General features: G+C 43.4%; 1 protein-coding gene across 1 annotated transcript; it reads left to right on the top strand.

Annotated features, from left to right (window-relative positions):
* The first annotated feature begins 8,196 nt into the window (after nucleotides 1-8,196).
* selenom (selenoprotein M) lies at nucleotides 8,197-14,659 on the top strand. Its single transcript, XM_084322695.1, has 5 exons — nucleotides 8,197-8,441; nucleotides 9,196-9,231; nucleotides 9,442-9,476; nucleotides 12,956-13,034; nucleotides 13,704-14,659. The coding sequence occupies exons 1-5, from the start codon at nucleotides 8,346-8,348 to the stop codon at nucleotides 13,947-13,949; spliced, it is 492 nt and encodes a 163-aa protein (XP_084178821.1). The 5' UTR covers nucleotides 8,197-8,345; the 3' UTR covers nucleotides 13,950-14,659.
* Nucleotides 14,660-14,957: the final 298 nt, after the last annotated feature.

Raw genomic sequence — 14,957 nt, forward strand, 5'->3', positions numbered from 1 at the left:
TTGATAAATATGAAGTGGAAATGACACCCAATGCGCTATCAGATCACTGCTACTTAATCCTGAAAGCAACATTTGGTACACTATCTTCCCGGGCCCCAAGATGGCGTTTTAATTCTATGCTGCTTAACAACAAGGAATTCATTACACAAATTAAAGAAGCTCTCACAATATTCCTACGGGATAATGCTAACTCGGTGCAAGATCCCAGAATATTATGGATGTCGGTAAAGACTATGATCAAGGATTTCACGGATAGATTTTCCTCCATATTGCGCAAAAATCAAAACACAAAACTATCTGAAATGGAAACGCTTTACTCAACGCTTTTTAATTCTTTAAAATACAACAACTCTACTAGACTAGAAAACCAAGTTAACATTCTAAAGACAGAGATCAAAGCAATATACAGACAAAAATCGGAATTGCAAATACGCAGCACAAGACAACAACAGTACTTCCAAGGCTCTAAACCTAGTCACCTATTAGCCATGCGACTAAGAATTAATGCAAAATTTGCAGATATAACTGCCATTAGGAAACAACAAGCTCTAGTAACAGAACCCAAAATAATAAAAGATACATTCAAAGAATTCTACTCCGATTTATATAATTCAGAAACGACCTTTGATCAAGACAAATTAGACACATATCTTAATCAAATTACTCTCCCTAAACTTACGGAGGACGAAGCTAAACAGTTAGAAGTACCGATCACATTAGAAGAACTCAAGAAGGCCATATCCGGAATGAAAAACGGCAAGGCTCCGGGAATTGACGGTATCCCATCAGAAATGTACATTTCTTGCTGGGACATATTTGGACCCTTATTACTAAATATGATCTTATACTCAGTCAAAGAGGGAAGCTTCCATAAACACCAAAATACCGCACTCATTTCAGTTCTTCACAAAAAAGACAAAGACCCCACTGAGTGCGGTAGTTACCGTCCTTTAAGCCTCCTCGGAACCGATGTCAAACTGTACTCTAAGATATTAGCCATCAGATTGCAAAAGCATATGACGTCTTTAGTTCATCCGGACCAAACAGGCTTCATAAAAGGTCGCCTGATCAATGATAACATAAGGCGAATACTGCACGTACTAGATGCAGACAAAGAGGACACCATACCTAAGGCGATACTATCCCTGGATGCTATGAAAGCATTTGACAGGTTGGAATGGTCGTTTCTATGGGCAGTATTAGAAAGGATGGGGTTAGGAAAAGGATTCATTGATATGATTAAAGTACTATACAAGGACCCATCGGCCAGGATTACAACAGGCACATTCATCTCCGATATCTTTCCGGTATCACGCTCAGCCAGACAGGGTTGCCCTCTTAGTCCCGGACTATTCGATCTATCATTAGAACCTTTAGCACAATTTATAAGACAATCCCAACACATAGAACCAATAGTAATCAAGGGCACACATCATAAAATTAGTTTATATGCGGACGACGTAATATTGTTCATGCAAAACCCCAACAACACATTGCCGCATATACTCAAGTTGATAGAGAACTTTGGTGATTTATCGGGATTTAAAATAAATTGGCCTAAGTCGGCTTTTCTTCCTCTTAACACCAGTGCAAAAAAAGACACAACCCTCCCAGGTGCGATACCCATGGTCAAACATTTCAGATGCTTGGGTGTGGAAATATTTCCCACCATAAGACAAACGGTGAAGCACAATTACACAAAAATACAGAACAAAATCAAAGACGACCTGGACAGGTGGGCAAAACTTAAAAACTCAGTACAGGCAAGGGTATCAATAGTTAAGATGGATGTATTACCAAGAATCAATTTCTTCAGCTCAATGCTTCCGTTACCTCCTCCAGAGGGCTACTGGAAAAGATTACAAACCTCCACATACAAATTTATTTGGAATAACAAACCACCTCGCATAAAAAGATCCACCGCACAGAGAAATAAAGCAGACGGTGGCATGGCAGTCCCAGATTTTTTACAATATTTTAAGGCCTTCACATTAAGACCATTGAAGATATGGTTTGACCCCCAGGCTTTGGTATCTTGGAGAGAATTAGAAGAAAACATAGTAGCCCCACAGAGACTGAAAGACATAGCACACACTAAACTTTCAATCAAGCATTGTGAGCGAGAATTTGGCCCAATAATTACCCACGCAATCAGAACATGGCGGGAAACACAAAAGAAATATCCTAACCCTCAAGAATGGCATAATCACACTCCCATATTCAATAACAATGCACTCTTAATGGGAAAACGACCTATAAGATTCCCTATATGGGAAGAGAAAGGCATACACTCATTAGGGGATATTTTTAATAACAAGGGCCTCTGTAGTTATGTCGAAATATGCATAAAGTTTAACCTCACCGAGTCCACATGGCTTTTTTACATACAGTTACGACTTTGTATGAGATCTCACGGTGTTCCATTACTCATACCAATTGAACACCACAGATACCACAAATGTTTCTATGAAAGAGATACATTGGGAGGTTTTGTATCAGGTTTTTATTATCAATTACTAACGTCCTCGTATGAAACCCTTCAACTAGACACTGTCTGGAGGAGGGATATACCAGACCTGGAATATGACTTTGATTGGCAAGGAGCCTGGGCAAATGTCCGACTTACATCAAGGAACCCGGATCATCAACAAATCAATCTGAACTATATTCACAGGACATACTTGACTCCTATAAGGCTGTGCAAAATGGGGCTTATACAAGACTCCAAATGCTCCCAATGTACAAATGGGGACGAAGGAACATTTATGCACATGTATTGGGACTGCCCACCAGTTAAGGCATTCTGGAAAGATATGTCCCAACAATTATCAATACTCGTATTTTGGAATATACCTGTACACCCCGCGGTATTACTATTGAATGATGTTTTTGAGTTTGCAGTGAATCCACAACTAAAAAGATTGGTTTTATCGGGTATCACAGTAGCTAAAAAACTGATCGCATCACGTTGGTTTCAACCGGAAAAAATGTGCCAAAAAGTGTGGTTTCTTACATATCTCGATGTGATATATCAAGAAATATCTACAGCAAGAATTCTGGGGCTCAATGAATCCAAAATGTCAATGTGGTTAGAAGTGGTGGAGAGAATAAAAGCTAGCTTATAATGGTAGTGTCTGGTTAGGAGTGAGGGATAATGGAGGTACTATCCAAGAGGGGGTCCGGGAGGGGGGGGTTTGAGCAGGAGCATATGTGTGTAGGGTTTTAGAAAATAGGTATTAGGGGTATATTATATACTAACATTTATATAATTGTAATTTCGCTGGATATACACTGTATACGGTTAAAATGTTATTATAGACTATTTTTGTTTTATCCTGTTTCTGTACTTGCATATATTTTAACCACCTTTACTGAAAGTTTCATTATGCATTGTGTGTTGAGTACTGACTTTTAATAATTTTTTGTTTTGCAATAATAAAAAAAATATAAAAAAAAAAAAAAATACACACAATGTGCAAAACCACCTGCCGACCAGAGACTGGGACATTTTTATTCAGCTTAAAGCTGCTGGCGCCTCTGGGAGTCAAACCTTTGTTGCACGTGCATGGGCTTGAAAAGTGAATTATAATCTAAAGTGGAGTTCACACATGTAAACTCACTCCTGCTCAATTCTGTGAAGTGGCCTACTGCAGCTTTATGAATCTCAGGATACAAAAGAGTATAGTGACTACAAATATATTCTGACAAAAAAGGAACACATGAAGTTGAATTTGAGAGGAAACAGCCCACTTTTCCAAAGTGCATGTTGGTGATTTTATGCTCTGTGCCATTATTACTGTCGTATTCGATTTAAAGAGAATAATCATTCAGGACGAGGAGATTACATTAAGAGGTTTATTGCAAAGGTAAGCATGAGTGTAACTCCATCCACGGCTGGCAGCCAACTGACTGTCAGGACCCCTTGTGCAGGTATACATAACAGGGAGGTGCGCCTGGCGCGCCTGTCGTAAAATGATATATTCAAGGCATGAATATTACATCCTCCTTCTTTTAAAGAAAGCTTTATAAGCTATGAACAAAATTGAAATAAAGAAAAGTTGTGCAATACTCTGTAAGAATTTCTTTGTAAACAATAACCATGTGCGTTACACTGTGTCAGGACCAGGCAATGTAAACAGGTAAGATTAATATGTTAAACATAAAAAAAATAGATTCTTGTATCAAAGGTATTACAGTTCGTATTGTGTGCACTCTTATTCTGGAAAGTCTGCTTGAATATTTGAGTATTTCAGCTGTGAATAAGGTATGTATTCAAAGCTTATATGATCGTGTGTCTCACCACTCTTACCATATGCAGCTCTTATTCGTAGAATTAACTTGCTAACAAAATGGGAGCATATTGACAAGTAAGCAAGGTAAGTAAGTCATAGATTCAGTATACATTAATATTCTGTTACATTTCACCACCCCCCTTTTTTTCTTTTTTTTTTCAATGGGGTATAGCGGTGTTATAATAGGGCAGCGATCCGCCTACACCCTGTACATTCATAGGTCTAAGACGTCCCGAGGCTTCACTGCTCGGCCGGATCTGGTGTAGTATGAAGCTGAGTTCGCTTCTGAGTCCCCTGACAGTTCAGGGTCGTTGGTCTCCGGCGGTTGATCGACGCTCTCTGGACTTGGCATACCGTCGCTGTCCTGGAAATGTTCCTCTTTTGTGTCCCTCAGGTGCCTGCGGTTGCGGCGGTATTCGCGTCCATCTTGGGTGCGAACGTGGTATGACCGCGCAGTGTCGGCTGGTTGTATGACTACTGCTGGCCTCCAGCGTCCATACTCTTGGAGCCTGACAGATTCACCACAATGTAGTGGGGGCAGTGGTCTAGCTGACCTGTCATAGTATTTCTTCTGGTGCTGTTGTCTCTGCACTCGCTTGTCATGTCCATCTTTGGGGCTTACTACCCCTGGCCGCAGCTGTTGGTTGGTGCTCGGGAGGGTTGAGCGTAGCCTGCGGCTCATCAACAGCTGTGCCGGCGATTTGAAGTTGTCGACTGGGGTGTTACGATACTCCAGGAGGCTTAGGTACGGGTCTCTTCCGTCTGCCTTAGCCTTGTCCATGAGTGATTTTGCCATCTTCACAGTTCTCTCCGCTAGTCCGTTGCTCTGCGGATAATGTGGGCTTGACGTGATGTGTGTAAACTCCCACGACTTGGCGAATGCCTCGAACTCTTTAGACTTGTATTGTGGTCCATTGTCTCAGACAATAGTCTCTGGGACGCCATGCCTGGCACAGGCTGCCTTTAGCTTGTGGACTACAGCTGCCGATGTGGTGCTGTGAAGTCTGTCTAGTTCGAAGAACCTGCTGTAATAGTCGACGGTCACGACGTAGTCTTGGTTGTTCCAGTTGAAGAGATCTGTTCCTACCACCTGCCAGGGACGGTCTGGGATACGATGAGGCATCATGGGCTCCTTGGTGTTTGAGCTTGCAAGCTGAGCTCCTTATCTGGGTCAAAGTAAATGAGGACTGGCGCCGGTTCACTGGTAAGTATGTCTTTCATCTTTTTGAATGCAGCGTCGTGCTGCGCGTCCCACAGGAACTCATTCGATTGTTTAAGCAGCTGTCTCATGGGTGCGTTGATCTCGGAGAGGCTCGGGGCGAATTCCGCCAGGTAGTTGACCATACCTAGCACGGTCTCCAGTTCTGCACGGCTCTTTGGCGCCTCCATCTCCTTGATGGCAGCTATCTTGCCTGGGTCAGGCTTCATGCCGTCAGCTGAAAGGACGTGCCCGAAGTAGCTCACTTCGGTGGCTCCGATGGTGCACTTGTCCGAACGCCTCTCTCCCGTGATCTCTCCAACATTGCATGTAGATTCTTGTCGTGTTCCTCTCTGGTCGCGCCATAGACAAGGATGTCGTCTACTATAGCTGCTACTCCGTTCAGTCCCTCGTATGTCTCGTCGATTTTCCGTTGGAATTCGTCCTGGGCAGAAGCGAGCCCAAACGGTAATCGTAGGAATCTGTATCGTCCAAACGGTGTGTTGAACGTCGTCAGCTTCGATGATTCTGTAGAGAGCTTGATGGACCAGTATCCCGACCTTGCATCCAGTACGCTGAAATAGCGTGCGCCTGTTAGTCTGGGTGTGATGTCCTCTAGTGTCGGCAGAGGGTAGTGCGGGCGCTTGATAGCCTTGTTTAGCTCCTTAGGGTCCAAACATATTCTGAGCTTGCCTGTGCGTGGTTTCTCAACAATGACCAGTGCAATGACCCACTCCGTTGGTTCGATGACTTTAGCGATGATCTGTGTGTCTTCCATATTCTGTAGCTCCTTTTTCAGTCGGCCACGCAGGGCGATCGCCGGTGTCCTTCTCAGTGGGCAGACTACTGGCGTGGCGCCTGGGTCTATATGGATGTGACACTCTCCTGGGAATAGTCCGATCCCTTTAAACACATCGTGGTATTCTTCCATGATGGTCTGCTTATCTGTGTATGCAGTGACTGACAACACTAGTTTAATGAGGTCCATATTCAGGCATGCCTGTAAACCTAGAACTGGGGGTGCCTGAGTGTCTACTATGTAAAAGTCTAACAGCATGTCACGCTCTTTGTATTTACACTTTAACGTGCATGTGCCCTTTACTACTAGTTTCTTTCCACCATATCCTGTCAGTCTGCGTGAAGTAGGCTTTATTTTGCGTTTATCTTGCAAACTGTGATACTCTCTCAAAGGAATTACATTTACTTGTGCACCTGTGTCTAGCTTAAATTTAAGCTCTGTGCCCTGTTTTCCTATTTGTATGTCTGCGAAAGCTTGTTCTGTTTCATCAAACCGTCTGTCTGTCACGGTGTCTACATATAGTTCGTCTGACTCTTCACCTGACTCAGAGCGCATGCTAATCTCATGTACTGACCTTTTCTTGAAACTACCGGCCCTGCAAACTTTAGCAAAGTGGTTCCATTTTCCACACTTCGTGCATTGTTTCCCTCTAGCTGCACAGTTATCTCCTTCCTTGTGAGCTCTGCTCCCACAGTATCCACAGTTCCTTCGTGTGTCTGTGTCGCTCGCTCTGTTCGCTCTCTCTGTCCACTCTGTTCTGGGGCGGTACCTCTGTGCGGTATTCTTCTGTTCATGTCTGTGCACCTTGTGCACAAGCTGCTCCTGCGCGCTGCTCGTGGCGCCAGTAAAGCTCTTTATCTGAGATTGTGCTAGCTCGTGGGCTCTAGCTATATCTATCGCTTTGTCTAATGACAAGTCTGATCCAACGTTTAATAGTTTCTCTCTTACTTTTGCTGAGTGTATGCCAAACACTATACGGTCTCTAACCATCTCATCATTGTTCGCATATGCACAGTCCTTCACAAGTAGTTTCAATGCAGTGACAAATTGTTCAAATGACTCGCTAGGTTGCTGGGTTTTTTCATGGAATTTGTACCTAGCGAAAATCGTATTCCTCCTTGGAAGTATGTATGCTTCGAAATTGTCATAGTAGCTCTTCAATACCTTTGCTTCATCTGCACTGAGAGTCCATGTGTTGTGAATGTCTCTCCCTTTTTCTCCGCTCCACAGTAGCAGGTAGCTACATTTCTCGTCCTCTCCTTTCTTCTTAAGTGGGCCCGAAAACATTAGCTCCGCGTGCTGTCTGAACTTCTTCCATTCTCCCGGTAAGTCCAGAGAATCCCAATCCATCCGTGGCGACGGGACTCCGTTGATATCCATGTTCATCCTGCTTCTGACACCATGTCGTATTCAATTTAAAGAGAATAATCATTCAGGACGAGGAGATTACATTAAGAGGTTTATTGCAAAGGTAAGCATGAGTGTAACTCCATCCACGGCTGGCAGCCAACTGACTGTCAGGACCCCTTATGCAGGTATACATAACAGGGAGGTGCGCCTGGCGCGCCTGTCGTAAAATGATATATTCAAGGCATGAATATTACAATTACTACCTAAAATGTAATAAATTGTGGAATATTAATGAGCTGTATGTGTATGATCCAAGCGTCCTATGATCTTACACTAGATAACAGAAAAAAACATTCCATGTGAAAGTATTCTGTATTTTTGCATGTCAACTAATAAAGAAACTTGAACTTTACACAATGTTATAAAAAAAAAATATTAAAACAATTTAAAAGAACCTTGCACAGGCAGTGTATTGTTACCGACTGTCTTTTGTGATGTACATATCCACCAATGAGGGAGCTCTCCACGCCCTCCTCCTAAAGACGTTTGACGTGGCAAAGGACCCGGACATGACACATGACCACACATATCTGCCTCCAGACCTGAACGCTCATTAGCGTCAGTCAGATTTAGGGTTGGGGGTGAGAAGAAGAGAAGAACCTGTATCTCATCATAATCTCCGAGACACATTTCAACCGGGGACACGATGTGGTTGTTCCTATTTGCCGGCGTCTTTTCCTGCGTGTCGGCCTATGATGTCGATTTGAAGAAACTGGACGGTCTAGCAAAAGCGAAGGTGGAGGTAAAAAGACCCTGCTCTTGTTTTCATACAGTCTATATGTTAGACCTACTGATGTGTTCGGTCGGCGTAGTCACTCTGTACGTTGAGAAATTTGGAATCGCATTTTGAATGGACGCGATGCATCTCACATTTCACTACGTTCCGGGTTGCGCGCATGCGTGAGTGTTGTGGATGCGGAGTAGCCGACTGGCTGATGATGAATGAACATCATTTTGTGTATTAGATTCACAATACTAGACCAAATTAAACATGTCATATAGCTCTCATATTTCATGTGACCATAAAGCACATTAGTATATGGCAATTTGGACAATATTATCTGACAATAAGGCCTGGGGCACTCTTTGCCACAGGACCCTTCTGCAGTGTCAAGTTGCATTCCTATCACTATACACTACAGTACAGGTTTTTGAAACTATTCTCTTTGTGAGATATCTTGCACTTTCCCCCGGGGTGTCTGAAGCACCACGCCTGCCAAGATCATTGACTAAAGCACATATCCATCACTGCACTGTATGTAACTCACTCACACCTGAGGTTGTTGAATATGAGAGAAAGATACATAGGACTCTTTGGTCTGCCTGACATCCTTATCGGTTCATATATCTAGCCGGCTTTCTGTATACAGTACACTTAAGCTTCTTACAAACTGCCAACACCTCAAGCAAACTAAACGCTTGCTGTGTCCCATTTCCTGGCGGTAATGAGCCCCACCTGTAATTGTTTTCCAATAACTTGTTTTTATGTGTTTCAGTCATGTGGTGGATGACAGCTGAACAGGCTGAGAGAGGTAAGCTGTGTGTGTAGGCAGTGGTGTGCTACAAATAAAAACAATATGAATATACACATATCAACACAAAGACCTGTTTCTGGGACGGGGATTAAATCTAGTCCATTTTTCAACGTCCACCGAAGCGTTTGTCCGGGATTATGTAGATTTATCTGTGAATGTATGGAGCCTGAGTGATGTACACCAATAATCTCCTCAATCTGTCCACAGGTCAAAGCCTTTGTGACACAGGATATTCCTCTCTAGTATCCTTTTTCATTGTATGCATGATTATATGGTGGCTTGAGGTGCATTAACCCTTTCACTGCCACACATTAGTTTGTCTTTCACTGCCCTTTACTATCACACAACCGACGGCTCTCTTGTGGCAGTGAAAGGGTTAACCTTCTGTGTATTGTCGCAGTGAAAGGGTTAACCGTTTTGGTAGTGCGGCAGTGAAAGGGTTAACTGGTGAATGTAGAATGATTGACAGCGGTGATGAACCAACAGGACCCGGGCGGATCCCGGTGGCAGTTGGACCGATGTGATCAGCTATCAGTGAGTGGCTGCATTCTGTTTGAAATGATTGATTGATCTTTATTTATCTCGAACACAACATACAAAATGGAAACATGAACAAATGAGTCTTCCAATGAGGATGAGTTGGAGGAGGGGCAGAAGGAAGCACAGCTTTATCTAGTCCCGCCCCTTTCCTACAATATCCCATTTAAAATAAAACTAGTCACAACCTAAGCGGGAGAAAAAAGAATAATAAATAAAATAAGGTTAAAAAACAAGACAAGCTTTTTTTTCTTTTTGAGGAAATCAAAACATTGCCTGAGAGCAACTTTCTATAGTTCCTCAGTTCTGCATTTTGTCTACCGGCGCTTATTTTTTGTATCCATTTTTGAACTGCAATGTTATTGCTCTGTTTCGTTTCCACTTCCGTAGTCCATTCCATAAAGCACATGCTTTTTAAGAGCGGTGCGGACAGTATTACATTTTAAGTTTAAGTTTCCCCCTTTAAAAGAACACGCCAACATTTTGGGAAATTAGCTTACAGAGAGAGACAAGAAGATAGATACCAGTTTCCTCTCTGTGTATTCAGTAGAAAGCTATCTGGCTGCATGTTAGCTTAGCACAATTAATGGAAGCGGTCATGGCCGGTTAGCCTTCGGGAGAGGTGTTGGTTGGACAATGCCTAGGCTAACCGGCCATGTCCGCTTCCATTCATTGTGCTAAGCTAACATGCAGCCAGATAGCTTTCTACTGAACGCACATGACAGAGAGGAGACTGGTATCTATCTTCTTGTCTCTCTCTGGAGAAGACGATACACGAATTTTCCCAAAATGTTGGCGTGTTCTTTTAAATCATAACCTCCCTCTCTGACCATGAGAACCTTTTGTATAATTGCCTGGCAATTAATTGTTTCTGGCCCTAAACGTGGTGTGAGCTTTAGCACGTCCCCCTCCCCTCATGCCTTAACCAGAGTGAGCGCTGCATCTCATGTGTTGCTGATAGTGATGTAAATGAACCCGTGGCCACTGGAGGGATGTTGATTTGTAGCTTGATGGGGCGTATAATGGAGGGTTTGAGGCAGTGGAAATGTACCCTACACTGTGTTGATCCCATACATATTCATCGCGTGCACTTAGCGGTATGAAGTGTCCTGTTCCTCACCGCACGGCACCGCTTGAGTCGGGTGATCTTCTACGTGTGTAGGTGCACTTGACTGTTCTCTCCCATTAAGTGGCTCAGGAGGTAGAGCGGTCATCTGGTTCGATTCCGGCTCCTCCCAGTCAGCGTGTCGAAGTGTCCTTGAGCAAGACACTTGACCCCATAAGTGCTCCCGACGAGCAGGTTGGCACCTTGCACGGTTGTCTGTGTGTGAAAGTGTTGAGTGAACGTGATGCATACGTTGTCATGCACTTTGGACTAAAGCGCTATATAAATGCAGTCCATTTACCATTCTATAATTAAGTGACTGTTCCCTTCACTCTTTCCACCAGGTGGCAGTAATGAGTAAAGTTCAGTGTTCCAACCATAGATATAGAACACTAGATCAGGGGTTCCCAAACTTTTCAGGCCGGGGCCCAGAAAATAAGGCGTCAGAGAGCCGCGGCCCAATGCACATCGTCTGGCTTTTTTTTTTTTTTTTTTTTTTTGCCAGGCAACCGATTTTTTAAGCCAAATATCACTTCAATCATATTAAGTTAGTTCAAGTTAGTTATTCATTTATATGTGCTATTTATGAGAGGGCTAACTTGTTGCAAAATAATAATGATAATAATAATAGCCTCATTAAAATACTATTGTTGCTTCGGTTGTTTTCAGCGTTTTATGTGCATAATCTGTTATTTAGTTTGAAATGTTCGTTGAAATAAGTAGATTTTTCGTTTTTGTTTATTTATTAAGTTAATATAAAACCATATAGTCACATTTTAGAATACAATAGAATAGAATTTTAGAATACAACTAGAAACACTGTCCTGGCCTGCTTCTAAGTTCAGTGACCTGACAAAAAAAATTAATTTTTTTTTTTTTTTTTTTTTTTTATCATCTCGCGGCCCACCCGTGGCTGCTCGCGGCCCACCTTTGGGTCGCGACCCCGACTTTGGGAACCACTGCACTAGATAGCTTAAGGCGGAGTCACCAGCGTCACTGAACCGCCGCCATCTTGCTCGAGTCAGCCTTGAGTGAGAGTGAGTGAGCTGCACAGACAAAAATACTCATAACTCGCTGAATATTGACGGATTTACAAACGGTTTGGTTTATTACAAGCATTATTAACGTGGCTATGATTCAAGCGGTTTTAAAAAAAACATCTTTAAAAAAAAACATTTTTATAAGTATGCAGTATCATAACTACATCTTTGATGTTTATAGCAAACCAACCCGTTTGTAAATCCGTCAATATTTCAGCGAGTTATGAGTATTTTTGTCTGTGCAGATCACTCACCCTCACTCAAGGCTGACTCGAGCAAGATGGCGGCCCTACGACGACGTCGCTCTCCATTGGCCGGCAGCGCGGGTAAGCTATCTAGTGTTCTATATATATCTATGGTTCCAACCACCACTGAATCTCAAATGAAGATGTAGTGTTATCTTCTGTGCTTTTTGAATGTATCTCTAATGGTGCAGTAGCTGTGGGAACTCACTGGCTGTACTGTGTAGGTAGGAACTGCCCCCTCTAGCTGTGTAGATGGGAACTGCCCCGTCTAGCTGTGTAGATGGGAACTGCCGCATGATTTTTTTCCCCGTAGCCTCTGTTTGTGAAGACGCTCTCTGGTTGGCTAGCCCGCGTACAGCGAAGAAGAAAATACCCTCTGATTGGTTGAGCTCCGAAGGGTCTCTTCCGCCTTGTATTCTCTGCTTCGAAGTGGTTATGCTTTGGCCCTCTTTCGAAGTGGGTTATGCTTAGAGTTATGGTTTAACTCTAAGCATAAAACTCTAAGCATAACCCACTTCGAAAGAGGGCCAAAGCATAACTAGCTAGCCCCTCTAGCTGTGTAGATGGGAACTGCCCCCTCTAGCTGTCTAGCTTTAATCTCTTTGGCTAATTCGGAGCCGAATGGCCCACGGTTAGCTGCTGTGTTTACATCCAGGTATCTTGGGGATTGCCCCCATCAAAGCAAGGGGAGGAACCATATCAAGGGGAACATTTTTGTCCCAACTGAATGCAACCTCAGCGTTCTAGGCTGGTCCCTCCACAGGTGTTATGACCCTTGACCCCTGCCACCCCAGCCATAACCTGGTAATGAAGCACATTCCTGGGGCCGACCCCGAGCTTGTCCTCCTCAACCACTACTACGAAGAGCTGGATGTAAGTCAGTGTTTAATCTGCACCTTTAATTCTTAATCGGGGTATCTGCAAGGTCTTAAAGTATTAAAGTCTTACATTTAATTTGCACATGTATTAAATGTTTGGGCAGCAGCCCGGCTGTCGGGAGATTAAATATATTAAATGTTTTTGTATTAAAGTTTTTTTTTGCGCGGCTACTGAGAGCTTGGTGCGTCTGGCGAGAGCTTGTATGGAACGCACAAGAATTTTAATTGGCACAGAAGTGCAGCCGCCAGTTCAGTGTCGAGTTTATTTTTCTGTTTTGCTAGTCTGGTTGTGAAATTGGTATTAAATTTAGCTCCAAGTGCTATTAAAAAGGTCTTAAAATTTTTTTTACTTGTTGAAACTTGCAGATACCCTGTCGCTCTCTTGCAGATACCTTGTTAATGATTAATTTAGCATTTTGATTTATAGTCGTAGACCACAAAGCTTAACACATGAGGCAAATCACAGGGAGAGAAGCAGAGGTGTAGAAGAAGAGATTACAGCATCTATTTTGGAGCTGTTTTTTATAGAATAGAATAGTACTGCATCTCCTCAAGCATAATGGCCTCTTGTTTTTAATTTCTTCTCGTCAAGACAGTTTTGAGAGTTGGAGAGGGAGACCGTTATAGGGAATGTTTAACCCGTCTGTATGTGCGTCTTCCTCAGCGGATAGCCTTGTCCGATATGACCCGCTCCGAGATCAACGAGCTGCTGGAGCAACTGGGCTTCTACAAGAAGGCAGAACCCGGAGACCAGGTGCCGGAGGAGTTCCGCTTCTCCCCGGCCAAAGACAGCCCGTTCAAGGAGGACACTCAAGAGTCCCCCGTGTCAGAGTCCCCAACCTCCTCCTCCCCTCCTCCCCCCACAGAGAGCGCCTCCCCCAAGCCCGACACCAAGCACTCAGACCTGTAACTTGCCACTGAGAATCTTTTGGAATTACCACTCTCCTCCATTAGGAGGCCCACTATTAGTTTGTCTTTACAGCACATAATGTAAATGTTTGTCAGAGAAAACGTGGCCAACAGATCCTGGATTAGCTATTGGGGGGGGGGGGGGGGGGGGGGGGGCACACACACACTGTCTCCACGTCGTTAAATCATCAGCCAATGCCCTCAGACGGTCTGTATTCTGAAGTTGCACATCAGTTTTATACCACTGTTTGTTTTCAGAAGACCATTTACATAATGAAGCATAAGCCATTCAGTGGGTGCTTTGCTAAGAAGCACCTTACCGCGAGTTAATGTCTTTTCCATTACGTGTCAAATGTCTTTAGGAGCCTTTCCCCCCACTTCGTCTCTCGTGCGTCTCGACTTCCTGTCCACCATGAAACTGAATGAAGCCCCTGGCTGTAAAGTCACTTGATTGGCTCGGGGCTGATGCTGCATGTTCAGGTGGGCGGGACTCATCCGCACAAGAGGGGGAGCGAATGGCTGTTAAAACAATAAAAAGAAAAAACCTCAGACCTACTGTACTCTTGTACTGTGAACTTTCTGTACTAGGGCAATGTTCAGCCACTAGATGTCACTAGAGCACCAGTCATTCATCGAGAGAAAAAAAAAAAAAAAGATTTACTTACCATGATGTACCTTACTAGTACTACTAGATGCTACTATGCACTTGAACACTCAAGCTCGATACTATTTGATGAACAATGCCACCAGTGGCGTCATTTCAGTAAAAACCAAGGTATGGCAAGGAGGGAGGGTGGGGGGTTTAAGGGGGGATTTCCCCCCCTTGGTGTTTTTTTTTTGTCAAATCAGTTGTGCAATAGTCACTTTTGGTGAGTTTCTATACATTCACTTATGATATTTAGGTATGACGCAGCTAAAAGCAATTAGTATAGAAATGTGTCAACAGACTAAAGCAGAGAACCACAATATTTTGCATACAAATTATGCTGAGCAGAATGTAATGAGTTAT

The sequence above is a fragment of the Notolepis coatsorum genome (assembly GCF_963971535.1).
Source record: "Notolepis coatsorum genome assembly, chromosome: 10".
NCBI lineage: Eukaryota > Metazoa > Chordata > Actinopteri > Aulopiformes > Paralepididae > Notolepis > Notolepis coatsorum.